Source organism: Patella vulgata, chromosome 5 (assembly GCF_932274485.2).
Source record: "Patella vulgata chromosome 5, xgPatVulg1.2, whole genome shotgun sequence".
Taxonomy (NCBI): domain Eukaryota; kingdom Metazoa; phylum Mollusca; class Gastropoda; family Patellidae; genus Patella; species Patella vulgata.
In genome coordinates this window covers 26,091,807-26,119,345 of record NC_065883.2, presented here as the reverse complement: position 1 = coordinate 26,119,345, position 27,539 = coordinate 26,091,807, and the positions used below count along the sequence as shown (strand labels likewise).

General features: G+C 31.7%; 1 protein-coding gene and 1 long non-coding RNA gene across 2 annotated transcripts in view; one reads left to right on the top strand and one right to left on the bottom strand.

The window, feature by feature from the left end:
• The window catches only part of LOC126820809 (fermitin family homolog 2), a 44,757-nt gene that overhangs the window by 10,051 nt on the left and 7,167 nt on the right, over positions 1–27,539 (bottom strand). The window contains exons 2-6 of the mRNA XM_050548934.2: positions 13,684–13,917; positions 8,371–8,576; positions 7,428–7,651; positions 7,112–7,214; positions 3,003–3,110 (exon numbers count right to left, since the gene is read on the bottom strand). Coding sequence (XP_050404891.1) covers positions 3,003–3,110; positions 7,112–7,214; positions 7,428–7,651; positions 8,371–8,576; positions 13,684–13,917 — 875 coding nt within the window. The remainder of the gene's footprint in view (positions 1–3,002; positions 3,111–7,111; positions 7,215–7,427; positions 7,652–8,370; positions 8,577–13,683; positions 13,918–27,539) is intronic.
• LOC126820810 (uncharacterized) lies at positions 25,085–26,792 on the top strand. The gene is made up of 3 exons (XR_007680156.2): positions 25,085–25,193; positions 25,619–25,742; positions 26,522–26,792. It is a non-coding gene; the product is annotated as an uncharacterized LOC126820810 (long non-coding RNA).

Genomic DNA, 27,539 nt, shown 5'->3' with positions numbered 1-27,539 from the left:
GATACATGTACCCTGGGTTAATGTGATCTAATTCTGATGTTTAGAATTTAACTGTCTAACATCCTAAACAATGTGGGGGACATCTTTGCATGAGTTATATCAACATTAACTCTAATACTATGCATCATATACATGCAGGGTAACAATAATCTGATATTATTATCCAACCATTATATAAATCATAAGAAAATTAAATAATAGTCCCTCAAAGCATAGCTCCATGTAGTATACACATTAAGTCAGCCATGTATAGACTAGGACATTAAAAGAAACAGTTTACAAATCTACATCTTTTTAACACAAAAATGAAAGGATGCATAACAAAGAGAAATAATGAATACAGAGATCTAAGTTAATATTGAATAATTCTATCATCCCTGGTTTTAAAATAGTGATTAAATCTCATCATTATGGTACAAATGTCATTTTAACCTGTATTTAATAAAAAAAAAAGGCGGTATCACGTGGAGCACATCAGTTCTGTCAATATGTTTTAATACATCATGCATAGCATACTTCATTACTCAAATGACACAACATGCGTAGGCAGGTCTTGTATGCCATTTCATTTGTGCTGATAAAATGTAATGATTTGCATTACACATGAAGATGCATATTCTCGATAAGGCTTTATTGTAAACTGTCTATGCAACTCAATTAACATGAGCTGACATTTAATGAAATACAAACTCTAACACACAGAAATCAATAGTAACCCGAATAAAACAAATATTTCTAATAAAAGATGTATTAATTTTGATTATAGATATATTCATGGGATATAAACTAAAACTTTAAGCAACTTATTACACATATGCATGCACCTTTCGAAATCAATACAACAGAGAATAAAGAAAATAATTCTAATAAAAGACGTTTTATTTTTCATTACACATAATATATGCATGTGATGTAAACTAAAACTTTAAGCAAACTTATTATATGCATGAACCTCTCCAACACTAAAAAATAGCCCAGTTGTTTACTGAGATTACGATCAAGCTAAATATAGTCGCTCTATTTGTACGCTGCAGCTGCATGTGTATAAATAGTGTGTATATTAATTCTACATACATGATGTCATTTGAAAGTTAAATCCATGTACTAGAAATGGTAATTTACAAAGCTATAATAGACGCAGTTAGCTGTGTGAGCTTCCCATAGAAATGATAAGTGGTATGAAGTGTTCTAGAAAAAGTAAGCATATAATGCATTATGCATGATGCCCCCACCATATAATATATGGTTTTATAGTCTGGCCTGTATCAGCTAGAAGTAGTGATGGGTGTCATACATGGGCCATGGTAGGCTTATTAGCTCTTGATCTACTTCTCCTATCAGGAGTTCACATGGCTAACAAATTTTTGTTGTAAATTTAAAATATCTTTTATTCAAGTTACACACACATGTTTAATAAGTTTTAAAATCTGGATCAAAGCAACTCAATTTATTTAACATTTGAGAAGTCAATAATATTTTAAGTATTTGCCCTGGTCTGCACCAGACAACAATGGTAGGTTTTTTCGCAGTATAGAATTTTTCTGTATCATGTTGCTAAGGTTCGTAAAAGACAGGTTATTGTACTTATGATGTCTAAAAACAGGCACTTACATAAGTCACAACAACAAAATCTATATGTTTCTGTCAGTTTTAAGTATTTAGGATAGTTTACTGAAAATCTAAACTGAAACCTAATAATAAGACTATATCTTACATCTTAGTTATGGATTGATAAATTTGTCTAATGATTTGCACACTATCTAATTTGAATAATCCTGACCAAACTACATTGTGAATACCAAAATAATATTTGTACCAACCCTTGGCAAAAGCCAGAGTGATAGTACCTCTTTAAGTATAGCGTCTGTTAATAACAGATGTTGAAAATGGAGTTGCGTATGTTTATCGTAGGTGTACATGTAGGGTATGTTTATTATAGTAGACACCATTACACACAATAAAACAATGCCAAATGTTGAGTTTGAAACAATGGTTTCAGGATTTAGACAGGTCTGTTTTTTGTCTGGTGAAATGTAGTCAGGTAGACATACATATTGTATACACACAACTCTAAACAACTTTAAGTGCACATCTTAACATGAACTATGATTTCTTTAATTGGGTTTGGGTTTAATGTACAATGAACACATCAGTGTCAGCTCAGGGTGAACATAAAATATATTTTAATTCTTTAATTTGGATAAAGGAGTTTCCTGCAGTACGTGAAAATTGTATATCTGGGGAAAATCTACAAGGTGACCCTGTTCATAGTCACACACAATCATGGAATCAAACAGCGATATGTAGCGAAAGATGATCCAGCCATCCAACCTCCAAAGTCAAGATTATACATACATTTTATAATGTAGTATGTTAATATATTAACAATGCAATAGAATTTTAGTTTTATTATTCATGTAAAATAAGCCAGAAACTGTTATAGATAAATCATTGTGGTTCTTCCACTCTAAGCGCTACCGAGTATCTGATTACTAACATCCATTGTCTTCTGGGTGCAGAAATGCCAACATAGAATTCTTTGTCAATGACATCAAGTACATCTGATCATAATCATTCAGCACTAACCTCATTTTCCTTAATGAAAATTACTCAACTGAAGTACAGTACCATGTGTTCTTGAAGATAATGAATATATAGAACTTTTATATACTTTCTTGAACACTTGGTACTTATTTATTTAGGAAGACTATACAGCAAACAACTTTTGTATAATTATTTATCTTTTCACTCTTACTGAGTCTTACCAAGAAACTTAAAATCGTATATTCAAATTAAAACTTTGGGCTTTTCTACAAACGGAGGAGAAAACCTCCAAAGTGCTAATGCCTGTTTAAATCAAGCTAAGAAGATCAAATATTATTTGACTTGCCTGATATTTTTTAACCATCTGGCACATTGACTCTGAAAGTAGGTTTTTAGGGGGCAATAAGTACCTAAGTGAGGATTTAACAGGCACTAAGTTCCTGATGATTTAAACTTACTTGCAAGGCTGCAAACATCATCATTTCTTCCTCTGTACAATCAGTTTCCTCTGCCATTAAAGACCATTTGGCTTGCTCATATATCTGATTAATTCTTATAGCATCATACTGTAATATAAATATTAAAAATATATAACACACATTTACTTTATATTTCCTACCGCACATATAGGAATTAATACCAGAACTATTGTATCATTAGCCTACAACTTGCACTATCACACACAGTCTCTGAAATTTAAAGAACTTCAAGCACCTGTATGTGTACATATGCTAGTTTTTAATTTCAATTGGAAATTCCTGGCTTTCGGCAACATATGTTGTAATCTTTAACACATGCACAGAAGGGATTTTTTTGTTAACAAAAAGAATGTTTCTTTTTTATTTTAAATAGTAAAATCACTTTGTGTGTGTGTTAAAATAATGTAATGTAGAATGTAATGAATTGGGGTTTAACACTGACTATTTCTGCACCAAGCAGCCTAATAAAGACAGACAATGATTTGTACATATGTTAACTACAAATTGATCGGATCAGCAACAGACACCCCCCACCCTGTATTATTATACTACACTTTATAAGATTAGAAATTTACATGGAATCAAAATGGATTCTTTTATCTAGGTTATAAAAAAATAAGTTATCAATTGATGGTTTGTAGGTTAACTGTAATAAATCCCACTTCATGTATTGGGATCTGTTCTAACAATTAGTTAGTCCAACTTAATCAGTCCAACTGTCAACTCATCACATTCTGCACTTATAGTTCTACACCAAACAATCTCCAGATACAATGTTTGTTAGTTCTTCTCTTGGAAGCCATATTGAACGAAATCGGACACCTTATTGTTTGAGTAATGCCAGAAGGTAACTATGGCAACCAGACCAGAACCACTTTTCTATATATGGGTCAGTGATACTATTATGAGAAAAACAAAGGTGTCGACAGATAATGTTATACATATTTTGTTTACTTTGTTACATTTTTAGGTCAAATGGCATCGGGCGGTTGTTTACATTATCTGTGGTATCATATCTTTTTGACACTGTTTCTTTTATCGTATTATTATATCCATACACTGTATATACTTCAACCTACATCATGATGCCAATAAAAAAAGTTACCAATTACACCACAAGTATACCTTGTTAATAGAACCATTTTCCATCATAGGTAACCAGATGCCTAGGAATTTACATCTAATTTTAGTCCCTAATATCAATACATACCTCATTTGATGTTTATTAGAGCTTTACAATTTTGTCAAGAATAGGATTAAAGGCCAATAACAATGACCCATATCTATAAAATTGGTTCTGGTCGACCCCAGAAGACCAATAATCATTTCTTCTTTAAATTTAACATATAGCATTAAAAATGTTCATTAGATATAATTTAGAAGATGAAAACAAAAAAACAATCTGTAAAAGACGATAAGAACGGTTGCAGGAAATCAATAAGTAATGAGAACTTTAGATATCCGTAACTTAAAATGGGATTCATCTATTTAGTAATTTTTGAACCAACATAACATTCAAATTCTGATTGAATATTCAACTCAATTAAATCCCAAATTCTTGGTGCATTTCAGATTTTTTAGTAAACTGTAAATCTTTAATATCAATATATTTTCTTTCTTTGTTTTGTTTTAGATATTAGTTAGTTTCCCTCAGTTAATATTAATAAATAGTGGATAGTTCAATGGCAACGAAATAAATCAAATTCAATTAGTTTTAACAGACATCGAATAATGGATAATAACAGATAGTTCAAATAGTCTTAAACTATTCAATTATTTGAATATTGGTGTTAGCAGTAGATATCATTTGTATACAATTACATCTGAATAATTTGAAGAGTGTATTTGATCATAATTCATATTCACAATATGGATGTACATGTAGTAAACTGATATTTTGCTGAATTTAATCGAGAATCGCAATTTAAAGGTAAGCTTACTAATGAGATCAATATCAGCTGACCCTTATATTAGGCTTTCAATATCTTGATGATTGATTGATTGATTCACCATTTCTGTTTCCTAAGTTATAAATAATTCATCTTTCTGTTAAAAGTCAAAAATACTAATGTACAAAAATAGTTTTTAAAAAAGACAAAAAAACTGTGTGAATTCTGATTAGGACTATGTCTGATTTGAAAATAGTTTAATCAGTAGTCATGACTTAATACAGGGAGTGGTATGTAATTAATTATAGATAGTTTCCTATTACGTACATGTAATATATTCAATCATGACGTTCAATAGATCTACTTGATTTGTTTTGTAATGAATCACCATGACAATTATTTTAATTATACATGTAACATAGGTCTAAATATTCTTTTAAGTCACAGTTAAAATAACATGTATACTGTAAACTGCAATCAAAAGGTTATAATTTCCCCATAAGATCATAAGTTCTGTCATTGAGTTATTTGACATGGTTAAAATCTCACACTTGTATGTGACAAGTAGTAGGGTTGCCTGTTTTACATTGTGGGTTGTCTTCAGTCTCCTCCAACTACCAAAGACACCTACATTTGTATGCGCAAGCAAATTATTGAAATTAAATTGAATCGTGGCAGTCCCAAAATGATGTATTTATGATACATTAAACCCCAATTCTCTCTTGTTTTTCTCCCCAATTTTAGTGGAAATGCGGCTTAAGACCTGGTATTTGAAATAAACATATCAATTCGTGTAATCTATTGAACAGATTAGAACACGACATTAGATGTGAACGAGATGTGATAATACCATCATTAACCTAAATACCAGTCACAAACTAATAAATAACAAAACAAGAAAATGGTTCAGCTGAACTGACTGACCCATACCAGACGCAATATTTCACCTCTCTACTAATTACATACTGTTGTAATTAAGAAATTAGCACCAAGACACCCTATTCTATTTAAAGTACATCATCAGCCTTTTTTACACAAGTCATAAAACTGATCAGCTTTCAATGAAACCTGTATTTTTCTAGTTTAAACTGTTTGCTGTATTAATGGACTTTGTGATATCACCCCATATGACAAATCTACATGTAACACATTCTTGAGATATTAAAACTGTTCAATTTCCTTTTTATCACATTTCTAACTTAGGTTGTTCTTTTGATGGTAACATTTTTCTTTCTTTAGTTTTTGTAAAATGATTCAAAATTGAAATGACTCACAATTTTCTTACAATAAAGGATTATACATTTAAATAAATATCGCGATACTTGAAATTCAATTTGCATAGAAATGAATGTTTACAATTCAAAATCAATTCTTCTTGGTACTTAATTAAAGTTCACATTCCAACGAGTCTGCAGTCGAACCCAACCCAGGAAATCAATGATTGTATAGAATGCATATATATATATATATGTACATGTATGGTGATAGATTACGCAGCTACTTATATCACACGGATGAAATCTCAACATCCTTATTACTTAGGTTAGATTGTGTTTCGTGATAAAAACAAGAATTGGTGTGTAAATTGGCACTCTAGCCCCACATCTTTGCCAAAAGTCAAAGACTCTGACATCAGTAAACAACATAAAAACACTTCTTAGTCATAGCCAGACGTAAATATCTTAGATCTTTCAATACTTAATATACACATAATCAAATTTCTCTGTGCAATCAACTAGTTGAATCATTCTGAGATTTAGTTATATGCGAGCGAATATTGTAAAATTGTATGTAACTTTAATTTTTACAGACAGTGTCGAGATAATTTGGATTATGGAAAATTTTAGACTCTGTCATTTTTCTATAATAGCTAACAAGTAAATGAAATGAAATGGGGTTAAGCGTCCTACTGTTCTGCTCCAGCTGGGCTAATGAAGACGGGCATACGCCATACAGTGTGCTATGAGTGAAATTGTGCCCGGGCAGCAGCACTATGGCCTACTCTTACATCGAATTCTAACTGCCAAGGGATCTTTTGCATGCACGCCAATGTATACACAGGACCTCGGTTTTTCGTTCCATCTGAATGACTAGACATCTGTCCTTGTACAAGTAAATGAACTTTTGTACTAAGCTAAAATAGAAATTCTTTTTTTTCTTTTTAAATATTAACAAATATAATATAATTCTGGTACAAACCTTTGGATTTAAATCATAGAAACTGTAGAATTTGTATTTAAAGATAATAAAATCATTTTCTCGTATTCCTTGTTCCATTAAAGATCGGGAAGAATCTAACCATCTGAAAATAACCAATAGTATTATCTCTTAAAAATAATTTTCTACTGTATTGGCATTTCTCAATTTATCATTTATAATAAATTTCTGACAATCTCAATTTACTTGTTCCATTATCATGGAAGGTCATTTCAAAGAGCACTTAAATGGTTAGAGTCGTGTCCCTAAGACTATTTTTTTTTTTTTAATTTATAAGTTCTAATCACATTTTACTTACACACAGTTAATTCTTGCTTTTTCTATGAAGTTTTTGGGTCTGTAAAGATATTGGAAAGCTTCTTTAGTGGGCACCGGCGGACTGATTGCTAATGTTGACTCCATTACTCCTTCAAACGATAAACTGTGCATGGAACCAGGAGATATTGTGCCATTAAAGGAATTAAATTGTGACATATTTCCTGACATATTATATGGACTTCCTGCTGATCGAATTAAAGTGCTCTGAAATAAAAAGAGATAATTTCTTTTTAAAAAAATCATAATCACGTGAAGTTCATTATTAAATAATAAATGAACTGATTATTAATAGTAAATTTGCATGACTTATCTAGTGTTCATTTGTTTGTTAAATTTATGTGCAGTGATAAATCCAGCATAATCAGTGGCAGTCCTACTATAAAACTAATAATAAGCTCAAGCTTCGGGGTCCTAGTCCCGGAGGGGTCACGGAAGCGACTATAGTACACACAGCTTAAAAATTTAGGTAAGATGTAGTGTTAGGATCGCTACTACATAGAACAGGAAGGTTTAGGGATTAAGTTTCTATTGAATTAGATATGTGTAAAGAATTGTACGAATTTTTTTTTTTTTTTTTGAAACAAGACCACCACCACTGAAGCAGATAACAGTGGTTACCTAGACCTAGTTGCTGGTTGTAAATGGCACATTGTCACCCTTCAAGCTCCAGGGCCTCAAAAATGTAGTCTACAGTACCAATGAGCATAATGCACCTAGCAGCATATGGTTTGCTTGTCTGGCCATAGAACTATTAGAAGAGAACACAGCAATACCTTGGCAATCATTAAACCAGAAAGCTAGGCCCAATTTTGATTAGTGGATGTTCTTTATCATTACGATTGTTGATCACCACCGATTTGAGACAGGGCATTGATAAAAGCATTGACCACTTGATAGAAGTTTATACTAAAAAGTCTACTTACTGAAGGAGAAGGTCCCATTGGACTTCTGCTAGGAAAAGGACTAAGCCCATCTAGACTACCTGATGAAGAATGATGACCATTAGAACTAAGTGGACCGGCTGCTTCAGGATCTTTCTTTTTCTTTTTAGTTGCTTCTTTAACCACTCGCTTTAAATCATCTTTATCAAGTCTCCGAAGAAAAGACATTTCTTCTGGAAATCGGATACCTGTGAAAAAAACACACAATTATTTAATGTTCCATTATATTATACAAAATTTTATGGTAGTGATCTATCCATCACAATTATAATGCATGTGTACATGTATCTGAGTAATTGGTGTCAATGATCCTTGATCGTTTTATTAATGCCAGCAACACCGTGCATTATGAGATCTCGTACCTGTAGGTACATTATCTATAGACGACATGCCAATTTGGTTGAAATTTGAAAGCTATTTGTAACATGCCATGTTCTTATATGTAACAAATGAATGTCACGGCAGGATCAGCCTCTTGGAAGTTTTAGGAATGGCAGCTAGCAAACAAGGAAAAGCTTGGAGTGTTAGCTCAAGACAGTCACATTCCAAATTCCAATAAATTCTGAGGAAAATTGGGCTCACAAATTTGTATTGACATTGACAGAATGGTGGACCAATGGGGGTTTCAAAATGAAATGAAATGAAATGGGGTTTAACGTCCTACTGTTCTGCTCCTATACTGGGCTAATGAAGACGGGCATACGCCATACAGTGTGCTATGAGGGAAATTTTGCCCGGGCAGCGGCACTATCGCCTACTCTTATATCGAATTCCAACTGCCAGGGGATCTTTTACGTGCATTCCAATATATACACGGGACCTTGGTTTTTCGTCTCATCCGAAGGATGGGGGTTTCAACCAATATCTTACATAAAGTAGAAGGTTTGGCTGATATGATTTTATGTTACAGTATTCTAATCAATTGTGATATGAAGCTGTGTGTACTGTTGATTGGATATATAGATTGTCAAGATGTTGGTTTAATATTTAATAAACAGCTGGTAATATAACATTCCAGATAAAACTATTGATATTTACATGTATGTACATGTATTCTACATGTCAATAATTACTATATATAACTTATAGAACCTCTCTTACTTTCAAATCTTTTGTTACTGATATTCAGTGATATTGGGAATTTGGGATTCAGTAATTGAATTGGGATACATACCCAGGACACTACAGAATACAATTACTATTATTATTGAGCAATGCTTCACTTGATAAAGTCTAGAGAATTCTAGTCAAAATGTCACTCAATAGTTAACATTTGTATTCCATCAAACTGTGTCCTAAGGAAATACTCAAATAGTACATAATCCATTATCTATCAGATACCAAAATGTCCATTCATCCCACTAACACATAATTTATTTTTGTATACCATATTCCCCAATGCCAATCGAAACCTACTGACTACAAAAGGTGATTAGAATAAATAGAATTTAATTTGAAAATTACACATGTACTGTAACCCACACTACACTAAAAGCCATGTTTTGTTAAACAGTGTCAACATAGAGTTTAGGGGGTGTTTGGTTGTTCCTTGTAGTAACGGTCCATTATACCTTACACTATATATACCTTTAATACAAATGTAATAGATATTTAAACTCCCTGCTGGTCATCTTTATATCTCATCTATACCTATACCATATATCTACATGTTAACCTCTATCTATCTGACTGTTAAAAAAAACATCAATAACACTCTAGCCCTTTCAACTTAACTGATCGGTTTACTGATTTATTACATTTTTAGTTAAAGTAAAAACATTAATCATTAATTTCAAACAATATGAGCATACAGTCTGCTGATGTTACCATAACATTTCACAGGTTGTTTTTATACTTCTCTGAGCGTCATCTATGTGATCTAAGAATCCCTTGCAAACTATAATTGCAAAAGTTGAATCTTTAATAGGAATATCAACTGTCCATTCAGTGTTCATCCCCCCCTAATAATGTTCGTAATTATTATTTTGGTTTGGTAATGAAAGGTTCCAGGGTTCGTCCGTCCCCCCCAAAAGTTATGACAAATCCACGCCCTTGTCAGTGTTTACAACGATATGAACTGAAATCTCATCAATCTGTGCTGCTTCCTATGTACATGTAAATGGTACACCACCATTTTTATGTTTTGCGAAATCCGACTGAATATAAGCCAGATTATTGAGCATTGATATTTTGATTTTGTTAAATAATCAGTTTGAGTACATACTGGAGTGGATTAAGCCATGAGCAATTTGATAGTTTCCAAAAAAAATCCAAATCACACACACAGCTACATGTACTTTATTAGTACCAGAATTTATAGAAATGCAAGTTTTAATATAAAAACAACTTTTAACTGTTGATTGTGTAGGCAACATCTTGTATGTTATTTAAACATGTTCATGTCAGTGAGGACAAATTCCTGTAATAATATCATGTTGGATCAACAAATTCAGCCCTATGTTATAAATGCACATATCAAAAAAAATCTCTTGTAGGAATGTGACTTGCAGTCAACAATTTAAAGGGATACTGTCAGATATTACAGCTGTGTTTAACTATACACTTTGCTATGGAGACAAAAACTGATGTGGGCTGTAATTTGCCAATAAATGGCCCAAATTTAGCATGTCAAAACATTATATTAATATTTTTTTTATCCTTAGTCCCCAACCAAATCTGGTTGATATACATATGCCTCCTAAAGAAACCAAACATAGGCCTTTTACGAAATAATTCATCAAGAATTCACAAAAGTTTTAAAAATAATGAAATATCAATTATATAAGGCGAACAGAGATTCCAGCTTTATCATAAACAAACTAAGATAAACACAGTCAAAAGGAATTTCTAATTAATCATGTCATATCCTGTTTTTACTTAGTCGAATAAGCGTAAGTAACCTAAATCATGTAAAACTGCCTGCAGCAAACCTAACAGTACAAAACAACAAAATGCGAACAACCCTAATTAAACATCCATTTGCAATGGCTAACATTTTCATGTACATAATAAATCACAGTCAGTAATACATGTAAACATATTCAAATGGTAAACACTTAATGGTAGAATTAAAATTTGTGCTTAAAAATAAGCCTTTCTTACATTAAATTACTTTATACTTAAAATTGCATTAGTAAGTATTGTTTTATCTTTATTATTACTCCACCTTACCCTAAAGCACTTTTTATTTAAAAATAATACAGTATTAACCATGCATGGCACCTATAATTGTGTAATGTTCTTTGTACTGATGGTACATACATGTATGTACCTGCCCATTATACTGATTTTTTGATGCATAAACTCGGCTTATTTTATTTTTAGATTTACAACATGGTAATGATAAACTACATGTAACAATGTCAATAATAAACAAGAGGTAAAATCAGCGATCTTATGTAGGTATGCCGTTCAGATGGCTATATATATATCATTAGATAGTTTAAAAACACAATAGTTTTAAAGAGTGTAGGGTTCACACAGATTATAAGGAAAACAAGCTTTGTTCCAACAGCCATTCAAACACTTATCCTAATCAAAACCCCAAATTTCCACAAAATTATTGAAGGGTGCACTATACAGACCATAGCTAGTTGAAGATTTAAGCCCATAAGCTTATATTCAGAAAAATAAAGCCTTCTTGAAAACAGGTAACAGGCTAGAGATTTAAACAAATTCATGAATTATATTTTCTTTTTGCATTTCGCTACCAATTTAAAATTAGTTTAACTGATATATCTAAACAACAGCACATATCATTATAATTTTTGGCTGTTTGTGTTTCAACTGTCAGAGCTGTTTAACTGTGTTTTTTAAAACAATGAAAAGCTTTTAAAACAAATTTATAACCTGTCATATAAAAACACCTATCTTTATTATTGTAAGCCTGATTAATTTCATGCCTCAGGCATACTAGAAATATTTTCAAAATATGAAACTCCCTTTCTCTTAAAGATACATTATGGAAGATTAGATAAAGAGCTGGTAGTTCTCACTATAATAGTTAAAATTTAAACTAGATGATGTAAATGGAATATGCTGAAAATTTCAGTCAAATTGTTTCACTCTTAAGCCGAGAATGTTAAAAATCACTGTAGCCTTGATTATCAATGTTACCGCTGTCACGATAATTAACAAAGTCTTGATTATCCACTTTTGTGTTTAATCAACAACAGCTGTTGAACAGCAGATCAGATTCAAATCCAATGAAAATCAGACACATAAGATTGCATTGAGAGTTGATAATGGTCTTTTCATGTTAATAAATTAAATGTCTAATTAATAGCATAACATTTTAGGCCCAAAGAAATATAGGCAGATTTACCTCTTGCATAATGCATGGTTAAGTAACTTAGTGAGTGAGAGAGTATTTATTATTTTAATGATTTAAAATCAAATGTTTTAAATCTATGAATACCAAAACAATTTCATGCATGATGTGGTTTTTAATTTAACTTTTAACATGCATGTAACATCATAAGTTTAGATGTACTGTGTGTGTGTGTGATGCAACCCATGTGTATATATGTAGATGGGAGATTTTTTTTTTCAGATTGGAACTTGAACTATTTCTGATATTCTCTGATACAGATCTTTCTAAACATTAGCAGTCAGTGACTTACATGTACATACTACATGTATATGCCTAAAGATTGTATTATTTGTCTACAATACATAGTATTTCATGAATGAGTGAACTGGGATGATTGATCTTGTTCTAAACATGATGACCATGATGATCGACTCCAGATATCAAACATGTACTGAGGTGTTGCAAATTATCATCACAAATGTTTCATGCTTGACAGATTTTGATAACCAGAGAAAGTTACCAGCCGAGGTCTAGACAAAATCACAAAATGTTATCCAGTACAGAGTATAATAATATGTTTATGATCAGTCAGTCATTTTGTAAAGTTTGTAAGGATAATAATGGTCGTCTGTCATATATATCAGTGTATATTTCCATATATCATGATCAAATATAGTGTCAATATAAAGTGTTTGTAAAATGAAAAGTGATTGTAAAGCTCCCTACAGAAAACAGACCTAGATATTTTTTTCTATTCAGGGTGCCCTAGATCCATTTTATCGACATATGCTCCATTTAATAATCAACCTTTCTCTCGAACAAAGAATTGAATGCATCCAAACACTCAGTGATGTATTCAAGATTTTGTCAAAAGAGAGGACATAGTCAAGAATTTTTTCACTTATGGCAGATGGCTTCTTGAATCTCTAAGCGACACTCTTGCAATGGCTACATACATGTAGTGGGGAGGGTTTTGGACTTACCTAATTCCTTGCACAAGTGTACCACTGTTGCAAAAACTTTTGTAGAAAAATCCACTCTCATATCTAACACTTGTAAATCAGGTAATTGTATCCGTAAATTTTTGTGCATTGGTGTAAATTGTAATTTGGCATCGGCCTGAACACTGTACTGATCTAGGGTGGATCGTGTACGCGATAACCACATATTTCTTTCTGGCCACCATAATGCATGGTCTGACCAATCCAAAGCAATATCTGAAAAATACAAGACAGAAATAATAAATACATGTCATTGCAAAAATGTAAAACATTTGGTGCCATCACTGAATATGGTGCTCGCTAGTACTGTACTAAAACAAAAAGTTGGAAAGCTTGTGGTTGCAGATTTTGGCTTAGTTTTACAGGATCACTGAAAATGTTAATGACACATGAAATAAGTCTTGAGATCTCTTTTTTGGAGGGTTAAGTCTTGAGATCTCTTTTTTGGAGGGTTTAGTCACTGACAGTGACAGTCAGCTAAAAAGCTGATTTACTTTGATTTATGACTCTTAATTTATTATCACTCTCTGACATATATACTTTTAATTTACTGTCAAAAGTCTCATTTGTTATCAAGCTATGATAAAATGTAAAACACATGTCCTAATATTATAACACTCAATTATCCACTTAAAGAATGGTCTCAAGGATTTTAACAGCTTGAGTCTGGAATTTTGTCGCACCAACTCAAGGCATATTATAACCTTGTTTGGTACATGATGGCTTATTTCCCAAATATTAGAGAAGTAATCTTAAAGTATTATAACTTGGACTTTTCACATTCCGAAAATGGATATTTTCTGCCCTGTTTGCTGAACTCTTTCTTGTTGTAAACACAACTAAGTTAAATATTACATACAAAACTTTTCTATAATAAATAGACATTTAAATGATTGGTATCCCTCGTTTTCATTTGATTAGGTCTATAACTTGTGGATCAATTGAAGATTGCCAATACTAGTACTTTATAAACAGTATCAACTTTATCTTTCAGAACAATTTGATGTTAATGTTGTCACTATCTAAGGGGATGATAAATTATGGTTCAACTGGTGTTACAGAGAATTACCTACTAAATAGTTTCATTGACTAATATAATCTGACAAGTGATGGATGAATTATTGTTAAATGAATGAATGAAGAAAGAGATAAAATTGGTTGAGTTAGACCTAGTCCAGCTAAACATTTAAAAAGTAATATGTTCATACTACATAATGCATATAGTGTTCACTTTACAATTATATCTGTGAATAAACTACAGCATAAAATATGATCTGTACAAGTAGCCTAACTAAGATCTTACTTTAATAATATGTTTTAAAATATGAAATAAATGACCAGTCAAGTGTTGTCAACAAAAAAACTCTAGTCATTTCAAGGTATCTTTTTTTTATATCATATTGAGTTCAGCAGACTGTTAAATGGAAAAATTCTGCCTGCATTATTTTCGAAGTTGTATGGTTAACTATTAATTCAGTGTTAATTTCATTATATCCTATTCTGATCTAAAGTGACAATGTGCCTTAGAACTCGCTGACTAACAATTATTCAAATCTTGATAATCTTTGTTCAAACCGTGCAATATTTGTAAATGATGTGTGCTTGTGGCAATTTAACATCAGTTAAAAGGTTGAGTTTAAAATGACACGATGAGCAAAAAACACTTTTATTTTTCTTTCACTAAAACTAGGGTCTTTGTCCTGTACCGAGTACGGAAGTTTCACTCATCAGCTGAGGGTGAATTGATTCTGACATAATACTAAATATAATGAACACCTGTATTGTTTTGTTTGATAATGCCAAATATCTTAACCTGTTTGCATACAAACATAAACAACCAAAACCCTCCATATTTTCCCTTTCTTTAAATCCTCTAATATCCCAATTCACAGTAACACAATAAATGTGCTCAAATTAATTCCTTTAAAATATATTTTTTTCTTTTTCTAACTATGAAATCTAAGAACCTGAAGTTCCAAACCTCAGACAATTTTCAGGATTACAGACAGTAATCTCTTTGAATGATCCAACAAAAAACAATTATCTGTCATTCTGCCAAAAAGAAAAAAATCTGAATGACCTAAGGAAATAATGCCATAGTCTGAGTCGATTACATGTACATGATGTCAATGTAGCAAATCTGATAAGCAGTGGGAGTCGCAGTGGCTAGGTGAGTAGCAATTTGGCTCGCTAACCTGGAGGTACCATGTTCAATCTCTGTGTTAGCCATGTAAGTTTATCTGGATTTTCTGGCATGGTTCCCCCTTCTCAGTGGTGAAGGACAGAGGGCCAACACCTGGAATGAACCTGATAGATGGTCAGACTTAAAGGGTGTACAGACTACATATCTTTAGACGCCTATGTACTGGATTATTTTGTTCCTTGTAATTGAGATGTCACTGGTGCAAGTCAGCAGACCTGGCAAGGGACAACATATATTTGTTCTGATGTGACAAAAGACTGAGACCCTGTGTGCACATTGCCGTGCTCATAAAAGAAACCTTGACAGTTGGAATTCGAAATAAGAATAGGTCGTAGCGTCGCTGTCCGGACAAAATTACCCGCATAACACACTGCATGGCATATGCCCGTCTTCATTAACCCAGTCGGTGCAGAAAAGTAGGATGTTAAACCCCATTTCATTTCTGATAGGTACGGTAGTATTAGCTTAAGCCTAAGAAGTTACATTTAATGGCAATATACATAGAACATCATCACAAAGATAAAGTCAAGATATTTATAAATGCCAATGAACAGAGTCAAAATATGTGCTTTAATCTTGTTTATTTCCTGCCACAATCTGACACAAGTTCAACAATTTCATCATGCTCGATATGATCATTTTCATGCCTGTGTGGAATTCTGCCAGTTAACTTTTTTATTCCTTACAACTGAATAATACATGGCTTTAGAGATGCTTTTAGAGAACACAATCAAGATCAGGCAAAATATTTTATGAAAATCTCTGAATTTTATTGATTTAGATAGACACAAGCATGGATAGTATGAAGCTATTTGAGCAGAATCACGTTTTGGATAAACTAAAACCTACTCTCCTCAAGCGTATAGCCAAACGATTACACCAAAAACATTATAATATTACACAACAAATCAAGAATAATAAGGTTTTTTAAAATACTGACTGGAATTTTTAATACTACTCCAACTTCCAAGCATTCTTTAACACTTTAAGAAGTTTTTTACAGTATTAAGTAACACTAAGGAAAATGGATGTCTTTTAAAGTATATTGACCAGCTGTTAGATAAATTGGTGGTTAGACTAATATTGGTACTACATGTACTTTAGATAAATGCCTCAGTTGATCTCTGATTTAATGGTAGAAACTACATTAACTAATATTGATTGGGCAATCTAATCAACACAACTTCCCATATAACGAATACCCACGGCTGATTATAACTGGGTTAGTGGGAAACAAACGGAACAATTACAGTAATTTGACACTGTTTACTGTCTTATCATCTTATGTATTATATCATCAACTAAGAATAATAACAGTTTTACAGTTGACTGGTCACAAAATTGGACAGGAGCTTTCATATAATATGCAGTTCCGAAACATCATCCTGCATTTATGTTAAGGTAAGTGGCACAAATAAAATAGTTTAGTACCAATATCGGTAGTGGCAGGCAAGAGCTAAGATTCTGTCACTTCTAATTTTCAAAAAACAAACCACAGTTGTATTAACTTAATATCACTAAACAATAAAGTTTTCCATACATGCAGAACTGAGATTGTAAGACTGTCTGAAACTTCTAAGAATTTCTTAATTTCAGATCGTCAGTCTGACATGTTTAGCTCTATTGGAATTCCCTACTTAAGAGTCAGACATGTTTAAATCATCATGTGTAAGAAATACCTTACAAGGATCCCTACTGAGGCAATGACAGATGAAGCAGATGACATATCTTTTCTAGCAGATGGTGAACAGATTAGCATCACACGTCTCCCACTATATATGAACTGAGCTTCTTTTTTAAGCCCATGAAACTGCATTAGGTCTATATACTTTGAAACTTGAAAATGTTGAGTTTGTTGTTTTATGATATTATAAAGTTCAAATTAAGTTCATTTAAACTTTAAGCTATGTGTGTGTTCCTAACTTCCTAGTTATTTATACCAAATTTCTCAAATAGAAGCAAAACTAAAACATTTCACTGTAGTATGCCATTAAATACCGTACAAACAACTTAAAATATATTATTTCTCTGAGCACCTACATGTAATCAATCGTTGCTCTTGATATAAGAGTATTGGTAGCAAAAATTACTAACTATATTATAAACTAATGACTAACATTTGAGGCATGTGTGGGTTGGAAAGCTAATCATAAATGATATTTTTAGACTGAAAGAAGCCACAACACAGGTACTAGTGGTATTTCAAGTCAGAATTAGAAATATTAGTACCTTGCAACCATCTAAATATAGTATTTTCATGTAGGTAGGTGTAAGTAATGTATCAACTTGACTAAATCTGTCATGATCGTTTTAATCGAAGTACCGATATAGATTACTAGCTGGTTTGACTGCCAAAAAATAAACACGAGAGATTAACTGTATTAAAGTGTTTTAAAAAATAACAATTTTTATTCACTCCATAAAATAAGATTTCTACAATCGTTTTTCTCATTCTAAATGTTTGTTAGAGCTACAGAATCCGAAAACACTTAATGTATTATGTAACTGATCAACACAGAATACAGTACATGTAGTTGCCTTTAACTTTAAATATACACAGTAGTTTTTAGATGTATGTCAAAGGTCAAGGAAACACAAGGTAAGAGAGTATTATGCGAGGTATTTGACAAGGTTGTCTGATTACACCAATACTCTCCATGTCAATACTAAATAAACACAGATATTCATGGGAGATTTCTACCATGTTTTAACAGGCACTTGTGACCTCTTGTAAATATTCCTAAAATGACAAACAGCTCATTCCCACTGACAATTTACACCTGCACTAAAATAATACTAATCTTCGTTACCATACATGTATATTAACAGCAATCTGAATTACAATGCATATTGCTAATTCTCTGTCAATAATGTCTTACACAAATCTTTTGTATAACTTTTGTATCATAAATGCATTTTTTGAGTCTTATTTACAATAAGAAAACAAGCATTTAATTTAGAACTGGTTTCTAATATATTTTTTTGATCGTAAACAAACTGTATTGTAATTTACATACAGTCACTTAGTTGACACAGTACTAAAGCATTAACTTTTGGTAACTTTAAAATACATAATAATAATACTAAAAGTAGGTTACAGCATGATGCCAGCCATTTGTCAACATAATTTATGGACAACTACCTCAGTATATAAACAATGATATGTGTGGTATTTTACAAATTACACGACAAACAATCCACACCCATCTGCTGAAATAGTACCTATGACCAAATATAGAAATAACAGAACCAAACTACATCTTTATGAACTACATCACACTATTGTGTGTAATATTTATTCTTGGCACTAACCAGAGACGCTGACCTAGGCCATATCCGTAGTTCTTTACATAAAAAAAGAATGATAAACTCATTTTTGAAAGGAGAAAGATCTCAGAAAGGGCCTATGGAGTTAGACACTCAGTGCCTTAACAATTGTTAAACTTTTAGCCTGTTATTGTAATTCTGTGATAGATTATTCAATAAGCCCTACCAATCTATTTACAATCAAATATAGATTTTATGAGAAGATAGTAATATAATTTATAGTAATTATAGAATACTCTTGTTACCTAGCCTAATCAACTCTTACGTGACTTTAACGTAGTCCGTTTTGTATTCAGTATCCTCCAAGGAATCCAATCCACAATGGCTTTCTGCTTCATCAATTTTCATTACCATAATATTGTGATGGTTATTGTATAACCTTAATAAATGACATTAATGTTTTTTCTACCTAGTTTACAACAAGCAGACGGCTCTGTTTTCATAATAATCAAGCAGCTGGAATGAATGAATGACTTTCTGGTTGATGAACTCACAATCATGTAAGATCATTAACCCTCGACCAGATTAAATTTCAGCAAATGTAGAATTGTTTTTAACCATAATGATTTACAATTAAATCTTTTGGTTTCAAAATTAGATTTTTATTTGTGTGCTCCATTTTCCTAATTCAGTTCGGGTTAGACGGTTATTTTATATAAAGTTTGTTTTTATTCTAAAAGGCCCTGATCAATCTAATTATTCAAACAAATTTTAGGCTGCATTCACTGAAAAGGAATTTACAGCATTTTTTAACAAAATTTATAGTTCAGGCTCCCAATACATAAGGCTGACATACACATACATGTCATTCAAAACTTTTACTATACAACTCTTTGGACTTTTAAGTGTACATGTACATGTATCAAAATTTACATCCTTCATGAAACAGGGACCTGGAAGACAGGAAGTAGATAAAATCAATCCCTGTTGTCATTCAATCCTTTGCATTTCCAGTTGTGTACCGTACTTCAGATGACTGTAATCTTTTTCATAGTGTTCAAGAGGGATTATACCAACTTAAGTTCAGGAAGTACACTATAAAACTTAAACAATCAGCTCTGATACACATTAAAGAGAACAGATACCTTCTCAGTAACATTTTACAGTCCTCATCCTAAACACAAAACATACAACATGAATGAACACTGGGAGTTCTTTGAAATCATTTGAAATGAAATCTTTCCTAGACTATTTTGGTTCACATTCTGAGGGAAAAGGCTTGTTTGACTTGGAAGTGATTTGATGTAAGATGAAGCTGCCTGTTAAGTGATATCCTTTAATTTCAAGTACATTGCCTTGGATCTGTCCAGAAGGTCATGCCTCTGTGTAAAATGATCCATAGTTAATCTTTCGCACAAACTAGTACGTGTGATCAATCAGATTACCCGTGTTCTATATTTCCTTGTAATTAATACGGATGTTAGCCAGCTTGATACAAGATTTTGCCATTGAACTAGGCATATTAAATATCACGTCTTTAATCAAAGCTGGGCAGACAGATAAGTTGTTCAAAGACTTGATACAATAAAATAAAGTTACCTTGATCAGATGAATACAACTTTATTTTAATAATACAGTTTGAAGTGTAAAACTCGCCAGTGTTCATTATTATGATTTATATCATAAATATAATATTCCAAGCTATAATTATTTTCAAAATTAAAGATAATCAATTAAGCATAAAGATAATCAAGATTAAAGTGATGTAAAATCCCTAGATAAAGGACATTAGTGGTATTAAGCTTGTCGCATCATGTATAAAGTGAACATGACATTTTTATGTCCTCTCCCCCACCCCAACCCGAAAAAAAAAAAATTGTTTGTTTTTTGATGACAGATGACCAGCTGTGATTTATTAGGTGTATTTGTATATAGATTATCTATATAGGTAAAAGAGTACCAGTAGGTAAAAATAAACTTCATAGTTTATGTATAGTAAGGTGTTAAGATGTTTGTCTATGTAGCTGTTTAACTTTATTTAAAGGTGTAAGAAACATGTTTACTTGTAAACCTATTTTTACTAGGGAAAGTACAAATTACTCATTGGATTGTCCTTCATCTTGACCTTTTGTGTACCTATTGATGTAGATTGTCCAAACTTTGATGTTTACCTTTTGGTGTGTAAAACAAGAAACCAGGAGAAATGGTTAAAATGTAAAACTTTTGTTACATACATTTACTCAAAGCTTTTTTAATTATTTGTGTTCATACTACCTAATAAAGTTTGGTTAATTATGAATCATTGGTTTGTCTAGGGTGTTAGCCTGTGGTTATTAGCCATTCCCTAACAATTATGCAAATTAATTCAGTCCACTTCAATCGTGAGTTTTAATACCATCTTGTTTGTTTATAATTCATGAAGAAATGATGCCTTTGAATAATTATTACAAATGTAAATTATCACCTACGTACAAATGTAATGAATTAATGAAATGAGATTTACAGCTGTTTTAAGTTGGGGTTATATATTGCCTTATTTTCTAAAGCGTTTAGTACAAAGTCCATTCTAAATATGGAAATGAATAATATGACATGTGCCTTAATAAATTCTAATTTCAACCAAAAAATTGTTCAGAAAGGAACAATAAACATGACCATTAGATCATGGGTGTAATTGGCATTTAACATCAATTCTTTGAAATTGTTTGCTGCTTTAGAAAATAAACAAGGTCCATTTGGGTGCAAAATTTAAAACATGCAAATGAAATGAAGTCAGCTATTTGATAGAAGTATGAACCCCACCTACTTGTATGCCTTTGTAGTTTTTTATCTATAATCATGTCTTTAGTGCTAACATTAAAGTCATAGTACATGTTACTTTAAAGAAAACTTGGTCCACTTCTTTTTAACTAATTGACATCATATTTTTGAATTTTCATCTTAATGAAACTGACATTTCTTGTTTATGTACTTATCCAACATACATGTGATCATATCCAGTTTGTCTTATAATGTACAGTTAATTTATCAATGTGTATTTTTACTGTTAGTTCTCTAGAGTAACTTGAATAATGTAAATGGCACCTAATTTAAATATGTACTTTTAATTTCTGTCTGATATCAGATTAAGTTGCATATATATATGTTTGTCAATGTAACATACTGCTGCCAGTCCGTGGGTAGATGTAACTATTTATTAGTTAATAAATTACATAATATCAAGATGTATTAAAACTGACTTTCAATAAATACATCATGACATTATCACAACTCATCATAGTTGTATATCATATTTGCCTGGAGTTAAAGTACCCTGTATTTCCTGTTTGATTATTTTAATGAGTTTGCCTGCTGTTTTCTACTAATCAAACAAAATATGGTACCATTCTATCCTGTACTGATAGTACAGGTTATAGACAGCAACAAGCTAATTTTAGAAAGAAATGTGGACTAACTATACTACTGATTATTCCCTAGTCTTCATTTAGTATATAAATATATGTGTGGTAAAACTCATTCGTGTTTCTGATACTGAGGTCTGTTTCTGATTGAGAAATAAACAGTTGATAAAAGTAACCATGCTTTATCTCATCTTTGTGGTTATAAACACAGTAAAGATATTCCTGATCTTGAACTTAAATATATTAGTCAGTTCTTTCCTCTACTACTTGTATACTGCTTAGTACATAGTCCATGTACCATCTTATGAAATGTATGATGACTGAAATAATATGATGAACTTAAAATATAAGTACAGCAACATTAAGGAATTGTACATCGTACAGTACCACTACATTCTACATGCCTCATCTTCTATGCATCGTCAACAAATCCTCTGTGGATCATCTGCCAATGATTGGTTAAAATACTGCCAATAAACAATTGCTTTGTTTTTAAATTAAGTCAAGTTTACTTAATATTACATACATCGGCATACATGAGCAGATTATGGAGAACCTACATGTAGAATGTGGCTGTAATGTAGTTCTATATTTCTGTCAATGAAATAAATGACTAGTGTGATGACATGTTTATTTGTACAACAACCATGTTATTCAATTAACAAAATGTATCTGTTAAAAGGTTATGTCCTAGTCTATGTATACTAGATTATATATATAGGTAGAAGACTTTTGATGTGACATTTACTGATATGATGACATGTTTATCTCTTGTCAACACATAGTACAGGTATTTCATCCATTCTTGATGTTACCCTTTAAAACATGGTGGATAGCTAACCCATTAAATCCAAGTTCTTATTCTAACCTGAATATCAGATATAAAAACTGTTTTTTTTTTCGGCAATTATACAAATTATTATTTTAAACTCCAAATATTATGAATGGCCATTAAACTAAAGGAGATGTCAAGTTCTTACTTTAAACCAAATATCAGATTTAAAACCAAATTTTTTCTTTGCAATACAAATCATTATGGTTTTAAACTCCTATTATGCATGGCCATTGGTATTACTATTTATAGTAATACATTTTATGACAAATAATAAAAAATATACCAGATGTGATATTCATGACTGGATTTGTTTGCTGGAATGACCCTTTTACGTAAAAGTATACCTATACCAAAGTTATGTTAATAAATGCCTATTATACATAGTGTCACTCTGTGTATTTATTAGCAGAATTCTATGTTGACACTTTATGAATAGGTTAGCACATAAATCATACAATTTAGTATTATAATAAAGCATTTATATAGGTAAGTAAAACATGAATAGCTAATGACCCTTATCATGCAAATCTAAACTTCAAAACTAGCACACACTGTAAACTCGACCCAGCTTCTATTTCAACACAATTATTTACTGTGTCTCCTCCAATTATATAAATCTGCTGATAGCAATTAACATGACTACCTCCTGATAGGAGAACACATTTCTGAATATCATTTACATATGATCAGAAAAGCTAAAAGATGTACTTGAATGTGTCTCAAAAACAATTTCCCACTTTAAGGGATTATTAACAGACGTGATGTCTGGTTTTTGAAGAAAAAAGGACTTTCCTGCACGAATGAAGACTGGACATACGCCATGCAGTGTGCCATAAGGGACAAGTATTCTCCCGCCCGACAGTAGCTCCCTTTAAGTTATTGTGCATGTATTATTATAATAAACGCTATAACAAACTTTAATTGTAATGCAGATTACACGGCTATTCAGAAACGGTGGGATTCACAACCACAAAGTAATCCCACCAACGATGGCATGTGAAGGAAAGAAATAAATTATTTTTCTCATCATATATTATGCTTATTATTTTAATAATGCTTCAGCTCATAAGATGTCCTGACTGACACACCCATTAGTAATATGAAGAACACATTTTAACATCCCTACCCTTTTGTGAAGTTTGAAGGCTATGAACTGAATCTGACCATATTGAGAAGCATGACCAGCTACAGGATGCAAAGGGTGTACATATTGTACCACCCAAAAGATCAAACTGCAGCTACATGTATTAAATAATAAATATGTATTGGGTTGTTAAGATAATATGAGATCTTTTAAACTGTTTCTTTGGGGGGAATATTAACTTGTAACAATCTTAACAGAAGTTGCAAATACAATTATATTATTAGCAAACATCATGATATTTAGCACCCCCTCAAAGATTTCCGGATGTCAGCCGTTGATTAATAATTACTTTAGTCATGATAATCAAAGAAAGTTTTGGCACTTGTACATGTACATGTAGGTGCTTGATCTACAGAGTATAATTAAATGTAAATAACTATGCAACAGTGAGCTAGCAAACTAAATGCTCTTGTATTATTATAGTGAATAAACTGTGGGGAGTTTTTTCCTCTCCAAGTATAAACATTTTGAAACTGTATTTAATAAACCACATACACGTAAGACCTAAGATAAAGAACAAATCAGGTAAATTTTATATGGTAGCCATTTTGTAAAATGGTAGACAGGTTGTGAACAGTTATAAATTATCTAATAAAAGTATGAAGTTATTAATTAAGTCAAGTTATGAAACTAGGCTATCAGGTATGTTAGAGTAGCAGATGGTATTGATTATATTACAGCTGTTTTTAACTAAAATAACCAGTCAAGTTAGTTTAGATAAAGTAAGATTATAGTTTCTATCAAGTAAAAGATTGTCTTGTCGAAAAACTGAAGAGTTTCATTCAACCCATTTATTAATATGACAAACTATCACCTTGAAGTCTTTTAAATTGGTGTAATAGTATCATGCCATGATCATGCACAAAGCATGAGCATTTTTAAAGTTGGCTCTGATTGTAAAAGCCAAGCCAGTGAATTAGAATGCAACCATCTTACTGGACCCCACAACAGTGGTGATTAAATGCGCATACACATCCAAAGGCCAACAATTTGAAATACATGTAGCCCAACTTTACTGTAAGAATAATAATGTACCGGGTATCATCAATTTTTACTCTTTCTTACAGATTGGTTGAAATATTTCTCAGAATATGCCCAGGCTGTGAGCAGTACTTCCACGGAGACTTTTTACATGGAGAGCCAGCAAATAAAATCTTGTATTATTTATTGTAAAAATGTTTTTCAACATAAGTAAGTTACATTACAATGTAGATATAAGATCAATAAATGGTAGTAGAGGAACAGCTTGACATTTCATAACAAATGAAAATATTTATTGATTGAATGAATATAGATTACCACCACATCCTCCACATTCCTTCACTTGTTGATTGTTAATCCATTTACCATGACAGTAAAAACCTAATCACTATAAGCGATGTTATGTTTTAATCAATCTAATAACATTGATTAGTAAATAGAATTTTTTTTCATAATAAAAAGTCTCTCGTCATTCTAATACATGATGCTAACAGCTTGAATAAAACATATGCAATGAAAACCAAATAACTATTTCGATATTTCCGTGTTGTGTGTGATAAAATCTGCAATTAATTTGAAACAAATTTCAAACTAAACTCAACTAAACTGTGAATTAACTGAAATGTAACGTATGTCCAATTTGTTACTAATTTTGTTCGTTCGTGCTATCACCCAGTTTTAACATTATTTGTCAATACCTGTGGTAAAACTTAATTGGGTTTCTAGGTTTATGGTCAATACTGCCCACAGGTTCATTACACTACCCAATATATATAATGGACTGGTTAAACAGTAGCGGACAGTTATCTATTGTTATACCAATTCATCAAATTGATCCCAAACCATTTCAATACAAAGTCAGCAAAATAGTATCATTAACTTCTTTGTTCTGCTAATAGTCTGACACAAATAACCATTTAAATTCTATCAATCATTTACACGTTGGTTGCACTGTCAAACTCTTGAGACTAACAAAATTTATTTTCAAGGCAGATAAAAATGAATGAAATGGAGTTAAACTTCCTACTTTTCTGCACCAACCAAAAAGATCAAAGGTAATCAACAAGATCTGCAACCCATCAGTGAAAGTCGAAAGAATTTAAAACCAACAGTTGGTCAGGTCCAAAAGCTTTGGAATGGCCCCAGACTGACTAGCATGCTTCATGGTATTGTCTGAAGTGAAATAAAAACTGAACAAAAATAGTTTTGACATTTATTTTCCATAAAATATCTTTTAGATGTTAATGTGCATCTGTTAATGTTATAAATTCATCTATTTATTTCTCTATTTATTCACTTATCATGACCAAGTTCATGTATTATATATAGTTAAAATTCATGTAGCTGAGGAACAAGTGAAATATTTTTATTATTTCTTTTTAAATCAATTTCACAGAAGATCCATTCAACAAATGGGATAGATCATTGGTCAAGCCCATAAATATTTGACTCCCACCGACTAGAAATGAGAAGGCTTTAGTTAGTTAAATTCTTTCACTGCAATCTTATCAATATCATATTAAATAAACTTTAAATAAAATTTTCAAAGAGTATTCCCTCAACATTATCAAGCTAATAACTTTAAATAAATGTTGAAAGAATGGTCTTCGAAACATCATCCAAATATATTAGTAGCTGTTTTTCATAAGTACTGGTATGTGCTATAGTTTATTACACTATCCAGTTACCTTACTAAATGCCTGTAAAAGATTACTATCAACACTGTACATGTAGTTTGTGATATCAAATTGTCTAAACTACCATTACCCAGAGAGGGGAGCTGTTAGAAGAGTTCAAGTACTCTAGTTATAGTATCAAAAAACAGAAAAACTGGAAATTTATAAAGCGATTTTGGGGACCAAGCCTCCTACACTTATGTTACATAAACATCTCGAATGATTAATTAATGGTTTACTCAGTAATAAGCAATTACCGTGTTCTACATGTAATTTGTTTCAAGCATGATATATTTTGATGAAACACCAACATGGTAGTGAACTAAAACAT